The sequence below is a fragment of the Cucumis sativus genome, chromosome 7 (assembly GCF_000004075.3).
Source record: "Cucumis sativus cultivar 9930 chromosome 7, Cucumber_9930_V3, whole genome shotgun sequence".
NCBI classification, from domain to species: domain Eukaryota; kingdom Viridiplantae; phylum Streptophyta; class Magnoliopsida; order Cucurbitales; family Cucurbitaceae; genus Cucumis; species Cucumis sativus.
Genome location: NC_026661.2, coordinates 1,521,600 through 1,544,876, shown reverse-complemented (window position 1 = coordinate 1,544,876; position 23,277 = coordinate 1,521,600). Strand labels below are relative to the sequence as shown.

Genomic DNA, 23,277 nt, shown 5'->3' with positions numbered 1-23,277 from the left:
CAAAATGATTATTTGTTTTAATTAAAAGAAAAGTTAGGCATTGGAATAGACAAATGTGAAAATTCAGAACTAAAATGATTATCTTTTATTTGTTTGTTGGTTCGTACAAGACAACCTTTAAAACATATTGTATTACTCAATTGTTGTGAACCTAATTCATTATAGAATGCTATTTCTGACACTATCTTTTTAGGAACGTAATATCAAAATACAAAAGTTCTAAATTTCTAAATAAAACTATATGAACTTTTAACAGGGATTTGATACCAAAATTGGGAATACTTTTACAATTTATCGAGTAAGTTTCTAATACTACGAGTTCACGATAGTGTGAAAAAATTTCTCTACACCTCCATTTATTAAGAATTGTATGGAACCGTATCACCAAAAATAAGACTGTTTTAAAATTGGATTATCTTGTTTAAATTATGAATGTTAGAATTGTTTTGGGGTGAATTGAGTTTTTAGTGGGAATTATATGTTTGTGGAGATTATGATTAATTAAATATTTATGAAAATAATGTTTAATTAATTATTGAAATTGAGAATTTTGAGATTTGTTATGGATTAGTAAGGATGGATTGATATTTGGTAATCTAGTTTGGGAAAATCATGAAGGAATTATGATTAATTATATTATTGGAAATAACAATAATTATATTATCGGAGTTAATATAATTATTAAGTTTTTATATATGTAATTTTAGGGAAAGATGTATTGGGAGAGAAATAATTATATTATGAATAATATACTTATTTTTAAAAGATATTGTTTTTGGGATGAAGTTATTTGATGGATTAGGGCTAATGAAAGAGAGAAAATTTTGGAATTTGCTATTATTAAAAAAGTTAAAAAAAAAATTGGTTTGGTGGGATTTTAAAGAAAGAGAAAAGAGGAAGGAAAAGGAAATTATATTTTTAAGGAAAACTAATAATAATAGTATTTTATTATTAATATTATTCATATATTTTTTTATCCTCGTGAAACGTGTACACCATTCACTATTCATCTTCTTCAACCTGTATTTCTTCCTTCCTCTCCAACCCTAGCCGCCGCTCTTCACCCTTCTACCCAAGCCATCTCCTTCGCGTGTCTTCTTCATCGTCGAAGCCAGCCGCTCGTCGCACACGAAGCCGTCGTGTTGATCGTGTCCTACCGGCAGCCGTAACCTCTTCGTCTTCGCGTCTGCAGCGTTCTGTCGCCGCTCCGTCGAAGCCAGCCGCGTTCCAGATCCGAGCCGACAACCTCCCAACCGTGCGATAGTCTTCTCCGTCAACTTCAAGCTCGAGTCGCATATTTTTCGTGTGAGCCGTTCGAACCAAAGACACACGCTCCGTTGGACCTGAGCCGATCCTTAGTCCGAGCCGCGCGTCCCAGCTAAAGCTTCTCCATCAAGCCGCGTTTTAGACCCGAGCCGTTACACGAGCCATTCCGTCAGGATCAAGCTGCACGTCTCCAAGCTGCATGCGTGCAAACATTTCGAGCCGGCTCTCTTCCGCAAGCCGACTACCTAGCCGCACGCGTGCAAGCATTTCGAGCCGGTTCTCTTTCGCAAGCTGTGCGCCCGAGCCGACTGCCTTATCAAGCCGTTCTCTGTTTTTGAGCCACTCCTTTGGTGAGAATTGCTTGGATTGATTTTAAAATGAGATATTTTTGCTTGAAGGTTTGGAAAGTTTTAATTGGAAAATTGAGCGGAAAAATTCTCTCAACCAAAGTTGAATTGGATTTCAACCGCGGCCAAGATTAAAGATTAAATTTTGTATAGCTAATATCAAATTTTTCTATTGGATCCCCACGTTCAAGTTGGATGCATATATTATTAAGGTAGTTACAACATGTATGAATCCACATTAGAATTGTATCATGTATTAAGGTAGTTAAAGGCAACATGTATGACTTGCGTATTTACGATACGATATATTTACGTAGGATGTTATATTAGATATTTACGTAGGATGTTATATTAGATTTACCGTTAAACAGTCATACCATATGGGTGTCCCTTGGAATCACTTACAACCCGACTCTCTTTTAAGCTCTTTTAGGGTGTTCCTTCGAGATCACCGAGAGCCCAGTGCTTATTGAGTATATACTCATCCTTTCTTTTATGTTTAGTTTTATAGGTTAGGTAGGTAAAGGTGAAGGCAAACTAGTGAATGACAAGAAGAGATCGTGGTTCACCATAGAAGAAATAAGTCTCTAAACGTGAAGTTCGAGTTTGGCAGGAAGAAAATTTTGGGAGCTTCCAATTCATCTCTTTTGTCCATATCTGTAGGTCTAAAGTTAATTTGGGTTAACGGTGTTGGCTAAGAGTGATAGATTAAGGCTAAATATGTTTGGTTGAGTTCACTTCCTATTTGGGTTTTATAAATTAAATGTTGGAGGTTAACAATATATAAATTTGTTTAAAGACTCTTACCTAATATTCCATAGTTGTTATTATTTTTATAACATATATACACGCATATAAGGAGACAAATTGTCTAACTCAAGCTTACTTTAATACGTCCATGGCTCAATTTTTCATCTTGAAAAGAAAAAGAAAAGTATAATAAGCATACAAATAAAGGATAAATTGAAAACTAAATAGAGAAAATTCTAAGGATTTCCAAAGGGCAACAAAAATACTCTTCAGAAATAAAACGCATATATGATTCGAAATAGAAGCATAAAACTCAAAGTACCTAAGATTTAAAACTAATCAAAATAATCTACTCTACATATATTTCATTATTGAGCAAAATGATTCAAAATATAGGGATGATGATTAAGAAAAAGGCGGTCACCGTTGTAATATAGCGGTTGATGCAATTACACTCTCAAAATTCTATGTGGGTGATATTTGACCTCTGGAGGTCCAAATGAGAAAAATAAAAGTAACAGCTCTAAATATTTGGATAAGTTTGAGGGCTCAACTTTTACAAAAGGAAAGTTGGAGAATATAACTGCAAACTGTAACGGTGTTTTTTACAATTTACCAAGAAAAAAAAATACATAGCAACTGAAGGCTCGGGCATCATAATTCAACAGGAAAAAATACTTCTGCAAATTAATTCACGCCAAAACTATAAAGGATTCTCTTTTTTTCAAAAAGTAAAGGGAAAAAAAACGTACAAATGAATTTAAAATTTATATAAAAAATTGAATACACAAGATGAAAAGAAAGAGGAAAAAAATACATGACAAGCATCAACCTGAGACAAAGATGGCACACTGAGGACAAACCTACATCTCAAATAATATCATATCATCCCACAGCTTAAACCGTTCTAGAAGGCTCTAGACAAAATATATCGTATATGTAAAATGAGCAATGCAAACCTGGCTAAAACGCACTCCAATTGTCTGATCCTTTCTTTGGAGTTTGATTATCAAGGGACGCCCTAAATGGCGCTGTTGATCCAAAAGGATCTGGATCGTCAAATGATGGGAATCCATGACCCTGATCGAAGTCTTTGCTGCTGCGCATTGAATCGAATCTTGAAAATGAAGGGAATCCCTGGTCGAAGTCCTTGCTGCTTTGCATCGAATCAAATCGTGACAATGAAGGGAATCCCTGGTCGAAGTCCTTAGTGCTACGCATTGAATCAAAACGCGTCAGTGATGAGGGTCCACCCTGGTCGAAGTCTCTACTGTTGTGCGTTGTATCGAATTGACCAAATGATGAGAATCCAGAACCCTGGTCAAAATCTCTACTGCTCCGCATTGAATCGAAGCGTGAAAATGTGTCACGTGGTGGGAAAAAACCACTGTCGTGCACACTGGAAGTATCAAACCTTGAGAAACTGTCAAAGCCTGCTTCTGATCCCTCGTGGTAATTATGCGGCGAATTGCCCGAGTTGAAGAGTGGGGTGCTGGGAACTGACTCGTCAAAAGCAAAAGTGCTTCTCTTAGCCTGGAATGGATCCGTTCTGATAGGATTCAAGCCCAAATCCCCAGAATCGAAAAAGTAGTTGTCCCGGTTTACATCATTGTCAGTCTAGAAAGAGCAAATGGCAAATTAAATAATAAGCATCACTAGGTCTCATTAACAGCTTAATGAATAAACGCTGAAGCAGAATGAACATATGCAACAAGCACAATTAAACAAGTTGATTTCAGGATCACCACAAAATATAAAATAACACATAAAAGAAATTTCAAATTCATAGGTACTGAAGAAAAATATTATATATATATATATACATATAAATAGTTTTTTTTTTAAAGAAACATATATATTGATATATTTAACACTTCTATATAGATAACACATGTACATTTTACATTACAAGAAACCTAAGAACATAAAAAGTTGCAGTCGAACAATTCATTTTATACCAGTTTCAAATGTGTTAACCTTTTGCCTGTTTAGGGATGGATCAGTGCATATAAATAGACTCCATTGATCTTACCTTTAACTAGGGGGGTGGAGGATGGAGGATGGAACCTCCAACCTCTAGGGAAGAAGATGTAAGACCCCTAGTTATGGAGATAGTAGGTATTAGGTAGGAGCCGCATAATAGTAATTACACAATGAGTTGTTGTGGCTGAAGTTATAAATAGTGGGGGTGTTGAGAGCATGGTGGTATAGAAGATTTTGGTAGTGATTTCCGGTAGGAAACATTGGGAGAGAGTAGCTCTCACGAAAGGCTTTGTTATATTATAGTTTCTTATTGGTATTGCAATATAAATCTATCTTTTAGTTTTCTTGTTTGTTCTTTGTGTTCTTGAGAGTTCTTGTTGTTAAACGGTATCCTAACAGACGATCAGGTTGATTACCATTAAACTAAGTTCACTTTGGCCCTTTCTCTTACTTGGTAAGGGTTTTACATGGAGTGTATAGATGACTAGTTTTTTTCCTTTTTTACTCTCTCTTTTCCAGAGGAGCACATCTAAAATTGGGTACACGTCTGTACACATGCTCAACACATACTCCGACCAGAAATCAGAGTGCCCAGTGTGTCTTCCTAAGTATAAAGAACAGAGGGAAACTGTAAGGTATTTCCTTACTATTAGTAATATTAGATAGCCAAAACAAAGCTGAAGGCTTTACACTCCCGCTGATAGTGGAGAGCTGGCTCTCTCCCTCCCTACCCACTATTCGTTATAATATATACTGACCACAATCAATCCCATACACTTTCAGTGGTCTGGTCCCCCATCCTAACGAACTGTCACCCAGAATTTTTCAGTAATATTGGAGGCTTAACAGAAACCTATGGGGGAAAAGTTGGTTGTGTAATTAAAAGTGAGGAGCATTTGTGCTAGTTGAGTAGTAAATTATAAAGTACAGTTTTCTGCTTACCTTGGTGGAACCTCCTGCGTTAAAGCCCCAAACAGAGTCAATATCATCGTTTGCATCAAATGGTCCCCATGCTGGTTCGTCATAGCTCTTGTCACCAGAAAACACAGATCCCGCACCTCCATGATCACTGAAGAAATGGTTCAGGTATTATTATATCTTCAAGAGCAGAGAAACTAAAACTTCAAAGTGAAAACCACTAGAATGATAGAAGCTATGAACTCATTTTGCAACTCTTCTTTCTTGCTAAAAAATGAATGCCACTTGAATGTCTCCTCTCCCCTAGGATTTTTAAAAACTAAATAAAAAAGCAAACAAGACAAAAACAAAAACAAAACAAAAGATCAAAAGTTTTCCCGTAATTCCCATTCTCACACCCAGTACCGTCCTTTTAAAAAACATTAGTAACAACGTTAGTCAGTTAAAGATCTTGACCCATAAACCACAAAGAAAGAACACAGAAACAGACTATAGAAGTATAAGTAGAAACAAAAATCTTGGAGAACTAGAGAATCAAGAAGAAAAGTTAGATTGAGGAAGCATGGTTTGTTAAATCATCCCTGGACCTATAACAAATTTAAGTTGTTGGACAAAAGTAAACTATTTTCAGCTCATTCTTCTTTTTTACTTTATATCCATTCACATAGGGTCTATTCTTTTCAATCCATTCCCAAACTCTCCCTCACACGTGCATTTGGCCCAAAAAGCAAGAGATAAAGGGTAAGGCCTATCTCAGATGAATGAAACTTCCTTACTGCTTGCTACCTTTAAGGAAAGACTGTTGACAATACCTTAAAGTGTCCTTATCACGGGGTGAAGAATCAAAGCCAGCAGTCTTTCCAAAATGGGAATCCATATATTCCTTGGGACTTCCAATAATACTACTTGCAAAGGGGCTGCCAGGAGCACTTTTGGGTGCAAAGGGGCTGCCAGGAGCACTTTTGGGTGCAAAGGGGCTGCCAGGAGAACTTTTGGGTGCAAAGGGGCTGTTTGGAGCACTTTTGGCTGTAAAGGGGCTGTTAGGAGCACTTTTGACTGACCCATCTTCACTTTTATTATCGTGTGCAGAACCATTTTCAACAGCTGTTTCGTCCATACTAGGAGGCTTATCTCTTTTGGTATCAGCATTTGGTCCAGAATCTCCATCCTTGGTGTCATCATCAGCTGCCGGTGTAACGTTTTGGCTGTCAACTTTTCCTTTTTGAACAGACTTAGATTTCTGCTTAGGAGGGGCAATGACATTTTGCACATCAAGAGTGAGCTCCTTGACAACAGAGAAGCCTGAAAATAAATTGTGAACGATTAATCCACAGTAGTCACAGCAGATAAGGTAAATGCCTAATATAAACTCTTCCAGCATACCTTCGTCTTCAAATTTATCCCAATCTTCATCCCAGTCAGCAGCTCCCACTTGGAGGCCAGGCTGCCAACCTTTATTTGAAAACATAGAGGGGAAAATTATAAAAAAATATTGAAATTCACTTATTTCTCATAGTTAAGATATCAAATAACCAAATAAGATTTTAAAAAATTGCATGTTCCCGATAATGAAAGGCAAATATGATTGTTCTCATTTGAATGTGAATCATTCATAACCAAATTCAAATAGACTGCTGTAAAGGAAAATATAGTAAATTGGTAATAGCCAGAAAGATGAGATTCGGCACAGGATATAAGGCAGTACAAAAAAAACTTACCGAAAGGAAGTTCAGACAGAGTTATTGGTTTTGCACGTAAACCGTAACTCTTACAGCGTTCATTGAGAGATTTCACTAACTCTTCAATATCTGACTGAATACGATCTGCACGTGCCTGATATTTGGAATATAGAAATGAGTTAATGACCTTATAGATGAGTTCCTTCAGGGTTCCACTTCCATTGGCCCAAACCTAAAATTTACCTGAAGAACACCATCTGCGCTACCATCTTGTTCCATCTTTACAATCGCCTGATACAGTTCCATCTTCTTTTCCTAAACCAGAGAAAACAGAGCATCAAATATAGTTTGTTTCTGAACGCATAGCATAGTGGAAATTGATTCCCACCTATTAGATTTAAAAAAAGTGATGCACCTGTATATCACGGAATGTAGCTTCTTCAACGGTTAATCTGGAGGCTACATCACCAGATTGTTTGTATTTCTCTTCATATTTCTTAGCAAGGGATTCTACCTGATATATTCAAAACCTTCTTTCAGTTCACTGTAATCGTTTACATTAAACACGATGAACTACATGTTATTCCATCAAATAGATACCTCACGTTTATCTGAAGACACTCTTTCAGATATTTCATTCAGCCTATTGTCACATCTGCTCTTATACAAAACCTTGTTGAGAGAAGAAAAAAAATCAGGAAAAAGCAGCTGGGTAATCAGATGTTGCCAGAGGGACTAAAGTAGCAGGGTAATCAAATATTATAACTGTAACACACCTGTCCTATACAACAAACAAGTACAAAATGCAGAATCAAAACAGAATAAGGACGGGCCCAACAATCACCAAAATGCAAAACCACTCCAATGAATCGTGACCTTAGAAATGCTTTCAATGGTAATGACATAAAATATTATACCTAAACTATCTTCTACAAAAGAAATGTTGCTGTATTATGAACAGAAATCAATCTTCAATGCACACATACAGTACAAAAGCCTTCTTTAGCAAAAGAAAAATAAAAGCTAGTGCTTGTAAAACTCACTCAAGCATATGATAGGTGCTAGAACTTCATTATTTTCATGAGAAACGCAAACTTTTGTTTTTATAAGAAACATCAAAAGGGGATATATTTAAATTAATAAAGCCACCTCCCAGGCTCCCACAAACTACACTCTATACAAAAAGAGCCAGCCAGTCAAGAACAAAACTTCTAATTCATAGAGTGAATAAATACAACGTAAAAGCTGCTAAGTTCCTTGTGTGACATGCGTCTCTCAACAACAAACCCATCATTTTTACAGAACTTTTTGGACCACAAGCCATTGCAGTCCATATACTAGTATAACAACGAACAGCTTATGGCTTAAAGAAAAAAAGATGCATAAAAGAATTTTTTTAATACTTACAAGTTCCTGCATTTTAGTACGATAATACTCAATTTTCTGTCTAGACTCCAAAATTTCTTTCTCCAATTCTTCAACCTTCATTTAACAAAACATGTGTCAGGAACAAGAGTGACAAACAAATCAAAATATCAGTAGGAAAATATAAATTCCTTAATATTAGATCAAATGGTGCTATGGCTTAGTTTGTATTTTGTAACAATGTGAAAATGTTTAGTGGAAATGAGTAGGAAAGCAAGTGAAAATGACCAGCGGCAACTTTTCCAATCCACAAACCTATGTTCAATAAATAAAAAAAGCAGCTATGTGTAAAAGCAAGGTATTTTTTTTCCTGAAAGACAAAATCCATTGTAATTCCATGATATCTCTTCAGGAATATAACCAAGATCACTACTATGTCTTTATCAGAGGATAGAACAAAAATAAGGCATGAGAAGAAAGTTAATAAGGTGCCTTTTTCTCAGCATCTGCTGCTTCTTGAAACTTTGAGTTCAGGGAGTTCTGCTCCTCTGTACTAAGCTGACTGATAAGATTTTTCTCCAGCACGGGAACCTTCGATTTAGGTTGACTGGTTTGTTGCTCACCCTCAACTGGGGAGGCTGTAGCAGGTATAGGTGGGCGTACTCCAACAGTAGGAGCTCCCTGCACATTACCAGACCCAGGAACCCCTTGGTGCTGTTGGAAACCTTTTTTTGTAAAAGAAAAAAGTTAGTATTGAGGTAAATTTCTTCCCACCTAGAGGAGTCCAACAAGTTGCAAAGGCCATGAAGTGACTCGAAAGAGATTACCAGCTGTGGGTGGTCTCCATCCTGCATTGCTATAGTTAGATGCAGCTGGAGTCACAGGATGACCATTGCTGGAAAAATCAAACATGATGTTGCTAGGAAGCATGGCAGGAAGAACATGCCCTTCCCTATGCCGCTCCAACAAATAGAGTGCGATACAGAACTCCCTGACAGAAAGCATGCTATCATTATCTTGATCGGATAAGTCCCACACTTGCTTTAAAACCTCTGACAGATGTCAACAATAATATACTCGTGAGAATATCATTATCAATCGAGAAAAGAAAATTAGCTTACATTTATAAAAAAACAACCATTCAAATGAGAAAGATAAAGATTCTGATCTGTCCATCAATGAAACAATTCTAATATTTTCCAGTTTACTAGAAAAAGAAAGGTTTAGTGTTGTACTGACTTTATAGTAAATAAAGCAAGTTCGGAAAATATAACTTTTTCTAAAAATTACGCTTGACCATGGTTAAATCATAAATTCTGGTTTGTCTCCTACATACGAATTTGTTTTTTGTTGTTTATCTTTTTTCTTTTTTTTCTACTCGTGAGTGTCAAAACCAACTTGCATGCATCTTGACTGATCTAACGGGAAAACTCGTCTAATTCTACAATATTTGGATGGCAAGAAAACTTGTAGGATATTAAGTACTAAGTAGGTGGCCATTGGCCACAATGGATTGAATTCATTGGCCCCTCATGAAAACAACAACTTTCATTGAGAAAACATGAAAAAATACACGGGCATAAAAAACAAGCCCACAAAAGAAGGAAGCAGCATTTAAAGAAAGGGACTATGCTAAGTCCTTTCATCATTTTAAGTCCTTTATTAAAAGTCACGCATCTTGTTGACCACTAGGCCAACCCATGATAGTTTGGTACAAAATTGTCGGCCAAAACTTTCTTGAATAATTTATCCACCGTCAGACGACTCAAAGATAATTATTGAATATCACATGAAGTAATCCACAACTAAAACCTACATTCAACTTCGTGTAGGAATGTGGTTAGATGTCACTAAACAGTCCAGCTTTGTTGCTTAACAGACTAAAAATAAAAAAAAGAATTGAAAATCCTAATAAATAGGAGGTGAAAAAGAACTTGGCAATTTTGCAAAATTTAAAAGGAAAGGTGGAAACTCTCGTTCAAAGGGATTTATACCTCTGGGTAGTCTCCAACTCAAGAACAAGTTCCGTGCTTCTTGACCGGTAATTTTTCCATCTCTGTCCTTATCTACTTCAACAAAAACTTTAGTATACTTCTGCACATCAGTCTGTGTCATTCTAGGCCAGGGACGCTGAGACTGTCCAGAAACAGAGTTCTGAGATCCTGCCAAAAATGCAGAGGAACCAGATTGCGGTACGGTCTGTTGATTGGACTTCCCAAATGCCTGGTTCCGTTGGGCCTGATTAGCAAGAGGTGGTTTCATAAATGAACTCTGCAAAGAATCAAGGGAACTTGCTCTAACTATTGGTTGTGTGACAGGAGATACGGGAACAGCAACTGATGTGGAAGTTTTATTGCCAGCAGGGACATCTTGTTTTGAGGAAATTGGGGTTGCACCAAAGGCGTCTCGTCCAAAATAAGATCCAGAAGCAGTCCCATTTCCAGTAATACCTTGCACTTTACTTTCCAAAGGTGATGGTGTAGCTGGCGTTACTCCAGGAGCAGACTGAGGCCTTGGGGGTAGAGAAGCTGTTAGTCCTGCACTTGATTGCCCAAATCCAACCTGTGTTCCAGCGGGACTGAGTCCTCTATTCGGAGGTTGTGAGGGTGTCCCTTGAACTCCACTGGCACGTTCACTAACCCAGTCATTTGAGATGTTTGAATTAGTTGGAGGCGGCCCCGAAACAGCACCTACTCCTGGAAATCCCTGTGCTGGACGGAAAGCAGAATTTGGAGCTGCCAACGAAGGCCTTACAGATTGACTCTCCCTAGAAGAAACTGGTGGAGCATTCGCCCCTGAACCTGGGGACGGTGTTTGAGCAACAATGCCACTCTGAGGTGAAGGTACTGCTGCAGTAGAATTGAACTGAGATGCAGGCTGGGCATTGAAATTTATTTGTGGTGCTGGTATTTTAGCTGCAGCTGGGCTAAACAATGCTGCTTTCACAATATCAGGAGTTAATTCCCTCTTACTCTGTGCTACAGTAACCAGTCTAAGGGCATTATAAAACTCCGCCCGACCAAGGAACCCAATCTGTCTAGGGTCCGAAAGCGCCCAAATCTACACATAGATCAACAAAAACAGTCACAAATAGAACAAAAGCTGAAGCCAAACGATCAAGATACACGAGTAGAAGTTCTCGAAGATTCTCAAGCTATCAAAACCAATTGTCACCAAAATTGCAATTCCAGCCTCTAAGAGAAGAAAAACCTACAGACTTGATTCAAATCTCAGTCATACTCAACCCAAAGCAACACCGATTATTGTCAACTACAAACAGCAACCAAAAACCCACCACGCAAAGTGCAAAATGACACAAACCCAGAAGAAAAAGAAGGCAAAAAAAGAAGGGAGTGATGAAGAGTTACCTGAGCAAGAACCTGTTTAGGCAATCCAGAGCCTTGAAAGAAGGAAACGGCTTCAGCGCCACTAATTCGACCATCGCGGTCCAAATCGGCACGTCGAAAGTATGCATCGAAGAGATCCACGTTCGGCGCTGGGTTCTGCGCCGATGCCATTGCTGAATTCAAAATCTACAACTCTTGGATCGAAGCAACGAGGCAAGGGAATCACGACACAGGAACATGAGAAAATCCAAAACAGATCAAAGACACATGGATTAAACAACAAATCCAAAGAACCCTAAAAGAACGAAATCGGGTGATTGGAACAATGATCCTCCCAACAAATTAAAAGGTAAAAAAAAATCGGAAATGAAATGGGATAGACACTGATGAAGGGGAGCAGGTTGGGGAGATGGGCTGAGAAAAACAACAAATAATAATAATAAGAAGAAATAAAAGAATCAAAAGCTTTTTTAATTTCTCCCTTTTGATCCGCATTTGTTGATCTTATTTACAAAACTGCCCTTTTCTTTCTTTCTTTCTTTTCATGTTTTTGCAAATCTAACCCATAAATCTTTCTCCTTTATTTTGGTAATAAATCTCTTATCGATTCCGCACGGTTAAATTTATCATATGTATTTCGATTTCGGATCAAATGGATATTACAGTATGTTATTGTATTAAAATATTGTTTGTAAATATAACAATATATATTTTAAGGTTGTCGATTTCATTTCAACATAGCTAAGTGGATAAGACATCAATTACCATTTCAAATGTTGGTGGTTCGATCTCTCACTTTATGATTATTCAAGTAAGAAATTGACAATGTGATTGTTTAATTGGTTACGGTATTACCTTCAACTCAAAATGAAAATAACTTTGTTTCAGCTCAATATATAAAGTGAGAGATCGAATCTTTAATTTTAAATAATGTAGAAGTTGTTTTATAGCTAACTTTTCTTTCGATTCATCCGTTTATTTAACAAAAACACTATAGGAATTTAATTTTTCTAGTCTTTTTTTTAACTTTTTAATTATAATAATTTATTGTCTTAAAGTTTAAATCACATTTTTTTTCAATTTTTGAGTGGGACAGATGAATTATATTTTTATTGATTTTCTGATAAAGATTCCAATTTGGATTAAAATGATAGAAATTTCTAATTCCTTTCAAATTCAAATGATTCTTTTAATATATATTTTCAATCCAGCTTCTCTATAAGGTAGGTTTCACATTAGTTTAGTATTAGGATGAATTACGTTGTTACTAAGGTTATTTTCGTAAAAAAATTTAAATCACAACATTCTCAAAATTAAGTTAAACTACAATTATTTATTTATATTTGTCTTCACATCAACACTCTCGTTTTTATTATTATTGTTATCGATGTTTAAAAGATGCGATAACTTGAAAAAAACAATCAACCCAACTCAATAGCTGTCGATTGGGTTAGATTCTCAACTAGTCTTGGGTCAATTCATAATTTCACCTAAAATAACTCGAACTAACCTAAACCAATTGGAACTTATTATTAACTTTATGATTTTTTACCTATATATATATATATATTTTGTTAATAATTTATTCCCCAACCATTCGTAAGAACACTATTTTAGTATTCTCGAAAAGAAAAATTGCATTATATAAATTGAAATTCAGTTGTAAATCTTAATTCAATATATTAAAATATTTAAATCAAAATTGTACATGCTAACATTTTGTTTATTTTTGTAACATAAATTAAATATATATGACTCGAGTAATCCAAACCAACCCAACTCAAAATTTCACCATGTAAGGTGTTTCAATCAACACCAACTCAATGCCTACTAGTCTACTATGTTATTATTGTTATTTTGTATTTAGTTAGAACAATAATTTATATTTATTTGTTAAAATGATAATATGTGTACTAATAATAGTTCAAACTTTCTATATACTAAGAAAAGGGTCAAGTTAGTTGAATTATTGCAATCTTAATCATATTGGTGTTTTTTTTTTTTATAATTATTTGTCCTTTTCTAATACTATTGTTTCCAAATTCACACACATAATTTGCTATAATTCACCAAGTATTAATGTTGCTTGTATTTGTTTTCTACTTGTTTCTTTTTATATTTAGTAAAGTCATAACCACTGCAATGACACTATATATACACAATAATGATTTTTGTGATTGATATTAATTTTTTCAAGTGGGCCAAATAAAATCCAATTTAACGAATATCGTATATTTAGAAAAATAATCAACAGTATTAAGATACAATTAATATAAGCATATGGAGTACTTAAATGATAAGATACTTTTAAAATACTAAAGTGAGTTCAACTCGTAAAAACTCACATGTAATTCCTTTTAAGGTTAGAAGTTTTTATCTTCGTCTCCGCAAATACTAAAAATTAATTACACGATACTTTAAAAACACTAAAGTTTTATCATCGTCTCTCGACAAATGTATTACTCATAAAATAAAATAAAAAGCACTTTAAAAGTCATATTCTTTTTCACAAAAGTAGAAAGTAACAAACAACAAATCTTATGTCCAACTTTGAATATTCCAAAAGCCCCTTTTATCTTCTTCTTTTTTTACTAGTTTGACATTAATCTCGTGTCGGTCAATTTTACTTTGAATGATTAAAGTATATTTGGGTGTAATTTTTCGATGATTTAGACCATTTAAGACTATCTCACAACCATGCTTGCTCTAAATGAACAGATGTACGTTACCGTGCTTAGTTTTCATTCTCTCCAAATATATATGTACACGTTAGTCATATGTCAATGCAAAAATATTTGATGGTATAAATTGGTTAAAGGTAAAGAAGATATATACATAACATAATAGACTAAAATCGATACCAAAACAAAAAAAGACCGTTTTCTCTGTATATAGCCTAAAAAAGTATATCAATTACTAGATTTCTCGCGGTTGTGAACTTTCGAAAGCGAACGTTATTTTTTAAATCTATAAAAGTAATGAAAAAAAATATCTTTAAAAAGTTTAAAATTATTATTACCATAAACTAAAGCAAACATCAACAAGAAGGTTGTGAGGAGAAAACAATGTATACTTGACATATACATCATAATATATTAGGCCCATTTATTTCAACTAAGAATATAAGATTTCTCTCAATGATGGGCCCTTGCTAAAGCCCAAAAACACACATTTTGTATCAATAAAGTAAAAAAATGATAATAACAATCTTTGTTTCCTCCCTACAATACTAAAAAATTGAAATACAAACAAATGACATCCTATGAGTAAATTTCAATTGTTTAGCTTCGTGGTGCGAGTACAATTTTGGTAGGTCGAGAGTCTCAAGTTACATTGTGCTTTCGATGACTTTTATATTTGGTGAGTATAATATATGAGGTAGAAGATTGAACCTCTGACCTCTTGAAATGAAAGTCGTGTCAATACTATTGAATTAAACTTATTTTTGCGGATGACCTTTTGTTTTATCTCGCTTATCTGGAAAAATAAAGATGTGTGAAATTGAAGATTCAAACATTTGACATGTTGATAGCTCAAACTTTATGTCAATTAAGTTTTATTGGCATTAGGTCCCATGAAAAAAAAATTGACAATAGAAGAAAGTTGCATATTTGATATAATTTAGATAAAGTATTGTAGATATTAATCACTTAGTGCTATAATCATATTACTCAATAGCTACGTTAGTTTTATTTTTACAATCAAATCATGAATCTTCGTTAAAGAACAATGGATTACAAAGATTAACATTGCGTTGAAATACGTTAGTTTTCAACCACATAGGAAACACATCGGTCCATTGACCATGATCTCTGTTTGAAGAAGCCCAACTCATTAAATAGTGAGCAACCTAATTATACATACGAGGAATATAAGGGACAAACTCCTAACATTTGAAAGATATGAATAGAGAATTGAACTTCTCGCTTTTAATATAAAATTATCAAGTCAATTCTCATCGAACTAAACTCATTATGATAATAGTTAGATAAGTTATTAATTAAGAAAATTACAACTAGTTAATTAGTATGTAAAGACGTAAAAAAAACAAACATATTAATAGAAAGACATAAATAATATGATATTGAAACTCATTTTTGTTTGTCGGTCGTCGGAAATTAGGAAAATGTTGAAGCCTTAATTCAGTTACTGAACAATGATTCTAAATCTTAGATTTGAGTCGTTATAAAAAGCTTATTTGTCGACTTAAAAAAGCATTTACTATTGACATTGTGAATGATGGTCGAGGATTTTAAGTAGTCTAATTTGTTTTATTAAGTTTGATGTTGTTGATGCATTCATGATATGGTACCAAATGGTCATGTGGGTCCTTATGAGAATTTATGAAGAAATGGATGATAAATGTATATTAATGTTACTTAATTTTGGTTGTTTATTTGCTGTTTTATTGGATAATTGACTCCGTCTTCTTTATTAATTTTTTAAATATAAATTAGTTTCTTACCTTAAGTTTTCATAAATATATAATTTGATAAAGTATAGTAGTTTATATCATCAATAATAAAAAAAATTATATTTATAAATACTTTCAACCGTTTTATTGTTATTATTATTATTTAATGATTTAGTCTAAAATATTGGATAAAAATAGTTTTTAACTTAAATAATATATTGGTAGATAATAAAAACTTAATTTATTCATATAATTTGGAAAATTTTATAACTTAAGTAACCATTTTGTTTAAAGTTTTTAATGGATTTAATTGCATTCTCCATAAGTAAAAAAATTAATAATCAAATTTCAAATACTGGTTTTCAAAATTTGACTTCAATAGTAAAAAAAAATTTCAAAGTTCGTACTTTTAAAAATAAAAGAAATATTGGTAGGGTTGATTTTATAAAACTATTATCGAAAACTTGTAAGAAAATTATATCAAACTACAAAAAGTAAATAGGTTTCAATTATATATATATATATATATATATATCTTTTTTAATTTTCGAACGTAATTCTTAATTTAATTTTTATAATTTAATTAAACTTTTATTGTATTATTGGAAAAAAATTGACTTTTGAGAAAGCTCCATCTTCATTTGTAATAATTATTTATACGTTAGATATGATCGATCCAATCTAAACTAAAAATTAAATTCAACTCATATGATATAAACTAGGTTAAGAATTTTTGAATTGCATAACTAATTTAATATTTTATTGGATAACCAAAAAAATTATTTATAAAATAGAAACAAATTTATTTAAATTTAAAAGAGTTGGATGAATTGGTAATAATTTGATTTCTCACTAAAATTCCAAAAACAATTTTTCATAAACAATTTTTTTCTTTTTTTGAAAAGTTGACTTGTGTTCTTTTTTTAAAGAAATTAAAGTGAATGATAATAATAATAATAATAATAAAATATAGCTTGTTAGTAATTAAGTGGTCTTTATAGATGAGTTATAATACATGTGAAGTGTCTTTTTCAATATAAAAAAATGTATGAACCAAAAATAAAAATTATTGATAAAAATGTTTGGCTTTTAATTGAAGCTTTAATTAATTTGACACAAAAGCCATAAAATTTGATTTACCTCATTCAATCTCAGTCATTATAGTGAGATTGATTGATGTCTTTCAAAATATCCAATAATTTTTCTTCTTCTTAAATTGTTATATTTGATGAAAACGACCTACTACTCTCCAATTTTTTACCATAAAAATATATCGAAGCATCAATCAATAAATTTCTATTGTTGATAAACATTCTTATAGTCACAACCGTCATCAATTGAACAATTGAAGTCTATCAAACTTTTTTTATTTGCAATTTTTAAAAATAGTATACACTAATCGATTATTTTTTTAATTACAACACAATTTGGTTGTTTGTAATTTATGTAATCGTTTTGTTTTATTTTAATTAGTGTTATTATAAAGTCTAGAAAGAACTACATTTTAGAGCTATATTTTGAATAATTTAAAAACTACACTTAGGAGCTATGTGAAATAATTATCAAAAGGATTCGTAACACTAACGTCCTAACTATCACATCAATTAATTTTCTCTTAGTGCAAATAAATGAAACGTGTAAATTTTCTATTTTGAATATTTAAAAACATCCTCCAAAAATCTTATTTAATTATCTTTTAGTACAATTTATTTCATTAAATAAATGAGTTATAGCTTATAACTTAAGGGAGAAAGTGTTTTATTTCCAACTAATTTTTTATCTATTATTTTGGGATTTGAGTTTAGTTTCAATTTCATTCACATATATCAATATTTATGTTTTTAATCTCAATTTTTGTAAAGGTTTGTTTTAAGTTTATTAATTGATTTTAAACCGTTTTAATTTTAATTTTAAAATAATTTTCTTGTTATATTTGTATTTTTTATAAAAAAAATGTTTTATGCAGACAGTGTTAATATGCAACACCATGAGTTTAGAAGGAGGACATGAATGAACCGAAATCAAATTTGAATGAAATAAATATTGAGAACTTGAAAGTAAAGTCGATAAAGACTTAAAAGCTAATGCATGTACCAACAAGGTGCATCTTTCTTTTCAGTGACTCAATCATATAAACTCTAAAGTTAAACGTGGTTTGACAAAACATGCTGAAATGATGTTGTCAGATCGCAGGAGATGTAGAGAAATATCAAAGATTTGAATTCCAAATCCTAAACGTAGGGCGTTACATAATATCCATAAAATTACCATCCACTGAAATTCCACTCAAACAACCTTTAATCTTATCATCAAGTTCAATATATATATATATATAGGAAGTTCAAAATGTATTTTTTTTCTTTTTTTAGAAAAAATCAAATACTCATACACAAAGCAGAAAATATTAGTTTGCCCAACATTTTATATCTATTATTATTATAGTTTGAAAATTTGTGGCGATTTAGATACTTTTTATACCTATGTGACAATCACATATTAAAGAAAAAGTGTAATGGAAGAATAATTTTAATATCAATGTCAATTACTTAAAGTTGACTCCTTTCTTTTTGTTGCCTATTTTGTGTTAGAAAGGACTATTTTGGATAACTATATCTTCAATCTATTTAAAATGCCTATTCAATAACATATATTAAAATTTCCAAAATTAAAAATAAGAAACACATTTTAAAAAATAACAAAATATTTAAACTATTTACAAAATATACCTAAATTCATCTAACTCTTTATAAACAATTTCATTTTTTTTTTGTGCTATCTATAACAATTTCCAATTTTTTCATTGCTAAGATTGTCGGTGAAAACTAAAAATGAAATAAATAGAACGAGATTAGAAGATGCCTCACGTTAACGTGTAAATAAAAACTTGGTATAGAATATTTGCTATGGAAACAAATCAATAAAAGCTTACGATGAATATTAACTATGTTGCCTTTCTAACTCTTTTTTTTCTTTGGGTCCAAATTACACTATTTGAACTTCTATCATTTCTCGAACTCCTATTAGGTTCATCCTTATTTGGCCGATTCTTAATTTTATTAAAATTTAAATTTATTTTATCAAATAAAAATTATTATTGTTATCACGAAAATATAAAAATATATAATATAGACAATTTTTTTCATGGCTAAACATGAATAGATTAAAAATACCCAAAAAATTTGGGGAAAAAAAATGTTGTAACCATTTTTTCAAAAAGAAAAAAAGGGAAGAAAAGTAGTGGTAAAATCGTAATTAAAAGTCTGGTGCCCTACAAGTAGTAAAGCCACATAACTAGCTGTCTCCAACTTCACTCTCATTCACCCTCCCTTTAAATATCCCTCTCTTCTCCACCACTTCTCCGCCGCCGTCTCCACCGCTTCACCGCCCTTGAAATGTCTCCCCTTTATCTTCTCCTTCCTCTCTCAGTTCTCCTCATCCTTAGAACCCATGTTCAGGCTACACCTTCTTCTTCTTCTTCGAGATTCGGGCCAGGATCAGCCTCTGTCCACAACCCCAAACTTCCACCGCCGCCTCTTTCCTCCTCCAAGAAATTCGAAGGCTCCTCTGATTTGGTCAATCTTCGGTACCACATGGGGCCGGTTCTCTCCTCTTCACCTATCAACATTTACATTATTTGGTACGGCAAATGGGCTCTTCCCCAAAAGATTCTGATCAAACATTTCTTGTCCTCCATCTCCTCCGACGCTCCTTCGCCTTCCGTCTCTGAGTGGTGGCGGACGGTATCTCTCTACACCGACCAAACTGGCGCCAATGTCTCTCGCTCCGTCGTCGTCGCCGGCGAGTATTCCAATCACCGATACTCCCTCGGCACCCAACTCACCCGTCTCTCAATCCAACAAGTCATAGCCTCCGCCGTCAACTCCGGATCCCTTCCCGTCGACCATCGCAACGGAATCTATTTAATCCTAACATCCGGCGACGTAATTGTACAAGATTTCTGCAGAGCCGTTTGTGGATTTCATTACTTCACCTTTCCATCGATGGTCGGTTACACGTTACCGTACGCCTGGGTAGGAAACTCCGGCGAGCAATGTCCAGAGGTATGTGCTTATCCGTTCGCCGTCCCGGGGTACATAGGCCGAGGAGGGACAGCGGCGCTGTCGCCGCCGAACGGGGATGTGGGGGTGGACGGAATGATAAGTGTAATCGGACATGAGTTGGCGGAGATGTCGTCGAATCCATTGGTGAATGCTTGGTACGCGGGAGAGGATCCGACGGCGCCAACAGAAATTGGGGATCTGTGTGAGGGGTTGTACGGAAGCGGGGGAGGAGGAGGGTATATTGGAGCGGTGATGAAGGATAGAGAAGGGAGGAGTTATAATTTGAATGGGGGAAATGGACGAAGGTTTTTAGTGCAGTGGCTATGGAGTCCGGTATTAAAAGCCTGCGCAGGGCCCAACGCTTTGGACTGAGGAGGAAGATGAAGTTTTTCTTTTTTTTCCTTTTTAATTAAATGGTATATAGAAAATAAGGATACTAAGCTTTGTTCTTAATTATGTTTTTTTCCCCTTAAATACACACACACACATATATATATAGCAAAGTATACATTTTATTTTTGGTTGTTACCATGTAACACCTATTGTAAATAATAAACTTTTCTAAAATAAGAACATTAAAATTGTAGCAAATAATATGAATCAGTCTTCATACTAAAGTGTATTATTGTTTGAATCCAACACTTGAATTGTCATACATGAAATAGACTCTTTATTAAGAAAAATGTATTCATATCTCCAATTCTGACATATATATAGACTTAATTGATGCAATAACAAATTTTGAAAGAAAAATATCAATTAAACGTTTAAATTAGTTTGTCTACAAAAGTTCTAGGTTTTAATCAATAAAGTTATATATCATAGAAATGTTTAAATTGACAAATATGAAAGATAGTTCTAAAGTTCAATATGTAAATATTGAAAACTAATGTATGAAAAATTACATTTTTAGTTTATAAGTTATGAAAAATAGTATGTTTGGTCATTGAGTTTTAAAACTATACACGTTTAATCTATAAATATGTAAAGACGGTTCATCAAATTTCAAAACGTATATTTTTAATAATAAAATGTCTATGAAACAATGACCCATGGATTAGAAGAATAATTTGTTGGAAGCAATTTATGTGAATTCACACTTGTACTATAATTTGACTTTTGTTGGTGTTGGGAAGGTAGATGTGCTTCCCAACTAATTGATTATTGGAATTGATTCCCAAAAAAGAAACAAAAATATCAATGGATACACTTTTGCCCCTCAAACATCTTTTTGTTTTTAAATTTATTTTTCTTCCTCACGAATTTAAATAGAATATCTTTTATTAATAATAACTTATTCTCTGGCACATTTTTTAAAATAACAAAATAAATTAAAATATTTACCAATTATAGTAAAATTTTAAATTTTATCCTTATTAGTCTTCCATCACTCTAGCATATCGATAACTATCCGTGATAAAATTTGCTATAGGTAGTAAATATTTTGTAAAATTGGTTATTTTTTAAAATTATCCTACTTTAAATATCATTTTGAAAATTATAATGTAAAACTTATACTTATTTTAATTCCACCCTTAAATTGCTAGAGTGAAAGAAAAACAACATCACTTCAAGATAATTTTTATTTACAATTGATTTAGTTCAAATTGAATTGTTTTTTTTTTAGGTTTATAAATTTTAGAGTAATATTGAGGAAATTTTTTTAAAATAGTAGATTTTACAAAATATTTACAACCTATAGCAAATTCTAATAGTAATTTATATGTTACAGTGATAGTCTAATAGCATATTTAATAACTGTAAAATCTAAAATTTTGCTATAGCTCGTAAATATTTTATTATTTTAAAAAATGCCCTTAATATTTAAGAGGATGTTCAAATTGTTTGTCAATTGTCATGTTTGTAGTTGTTACACTACAAAATTTATGATTAAAGATGCTAAATTATAAGATTAAATTGTAAAGTGTTTCAATTGAATAAAGAAAGAAATTAAAAGATTTGAAAAAATGCAACAGAAAATTTGGTAAGTGGAAAAAATGTCAAACTATTTAAAGGGGAAATTAAAGTCACGTGAGGCCCATTTTATGGGCCCACAAATGAGAAAGGCTTCGGCCCAACAGCTTTGAACCTCACGTGACCGTGAGAACTTAATTAGATTGTCAAACCATATATGTGGTGTTAAAAATTTAAGATTTTAATTTTTAATTAGAGGTTTTAAAAAGTCATTTTGTGAATTATCGTTTTGTGATTAACTAATCTGTTTTTTTTTTTCCTCTTCTTTCGAATTATTTATCTTTTCATGGTCGAGGTGATTCATTATGCTAAAGCTTTTATCGCTTTAGCATCCTCCATTTCATCAAAGCTTATCCTTCTTCTTTCTTTTTGCTCCATCTCCTGGTTTAGTTCCTTGTGAGATTCTTCGTAAAATTATGGAATCTCTTGAACAAAAGCTTCTAAGTTTGTAATGTAGGGAGGAACCTTTTAACTTTTTAAAATTTTGTATTATATTGATAAAATACACGTTCTTGAATACACGACATCGATCATTTGATAAACTTGTAGTTTTTAGTGTTTTATTTCATTTTAACATTTTTTATATTTTTTGAAGCTTTATTTACGATTTTTAAATTCGTTTTTATTTTATTTTTCAACTAATTAAATATTATCAACATGTCATCAAATACATATCAGCATCTACATCGTCACCCTAACAGTCTAGTAAATAACTAAGAGTTAGATCGAAAACCATTAATTATAAATATCCTTTATATACGAGGGACTAAGATGTATGTTTTGAAACCTTAAGGACCAAATAGACATAAACTTCAAACTTTATGGACTAAAAGTACACATTTTATTATACTTTGTGTTTATTTGATTTTCTTTCGCTTTCGCTTTCGATTGCTTTTTGTTTTTAAATACTAAATGGTGGGAGAGCTCGAGATGGGATGAGAGATATTTGAGTTTTGAAGGAAAAAGAAAACAAAATTATTTTTTTGATTTATTTGACAAATATGTGTTAGCCTAAAAGATTCATAGAATACATTTCATTTAAATATTATCAATGATAAATACTTATATACACTAATAAAATTCTATCAATATAATTACCGATGTAAATTTTTGCAACGATTTGATTTATAAATCCATTTGATGTTTTTTTATCGTCAAAATTGTGTTGCTTCC

The 23,277-nt window shown here is 32.8% G+C and overlaps 2 protein-coding genes across 2 annotated transcripts; one reads left to right on the top strand and one right to left on the bottom strand.

Annotated features, from left to right (window-relative positions):
* Nucleotides 1-2,917: 2,917 nt before the first annotated feature.
* On the bottom strand, nt 2,918-12,087 carry LOC101215882 (epidermal growth factor receptor substrate 15-like 1). The gene is made up of 13 exons (XM_011660331.2): nt 11,677-12,087; nt 10,303-11,368; nt 9,136-9,360; nt 8,801-9,033; nt 8,351-8,425; nt 7,544-7,615; nt 7,359-7,457; nt 7,187-7,258; nt 6,983-7,097; nt 6,648-6,716; nt 6,077-6,566; nt 5,289-5,415; nt 2,918-3,980 (listed from the first exon to the last, which is right to left on the bottom strand). The coding sequence occupies exons 1-13, from the start codon at nt 11,824-11,826 to the stop codon at nt 3,327-3,329; spliced, it is 3,447 nt and encodes a 1,148-aa protein (XP_011658633.2). The 5' UTR covers nt 11,827-12,087; the 3' UTR covers nt 2,918-3,326.
* Nucleotides 12,088-19,374: 7,287 nt separating this feature from the next.
* Nucleotides 19,375-20,769, top strand: LOC101213534 (protein EXORDIUM-like 5). The gene has a single exon (XM_004144902.3). It carries the CDS (start codon nt 19,462-19,464, stop codon nt 20,500-20,502), a length of 1,041 nt encoding a protein of 346 aa, XP_004144950.1. The 5' UTR covers nt 19,375-19,461; the 3' UTR covers nt 20,503-20,769.
* Nucleotides 20,770-23,277: the final 2,508 nt, after the last annotated feature.

Bases quoted from the DNA above. Each gene is read 5' to 3' on its own strand.
- LOC101215882 (XM_011660331.2), bottom strand. From the start codon at position 11,826: ATGGCATCGGCGCAGAACCCAGCGCCGAACGTGGATCTCTTCGATGCA. The intron at 8,426-8,800 runs GCACCTTATTAA...TGTTAAATGAAG, and splicing joins CAGCAGATGCTGAGAAAAAG to GTTGAAGAATTGGAGAAAGA. The intron at 6,717-6,982 runs GTAAGTTTTTTT...TTTCAAATAAAG, and splicing joins TCTGTCTGAACTTCCTTTCG to GTTGGCAGCCTGGCCTCCAA.
- LOC101213534 (XM_004144902.3), top strand. From the start codon at position 19,462: ATGTCTCCCCTTTATCTTCTCCTTCCTCTCTCAGTTCTCCTCATCCTT.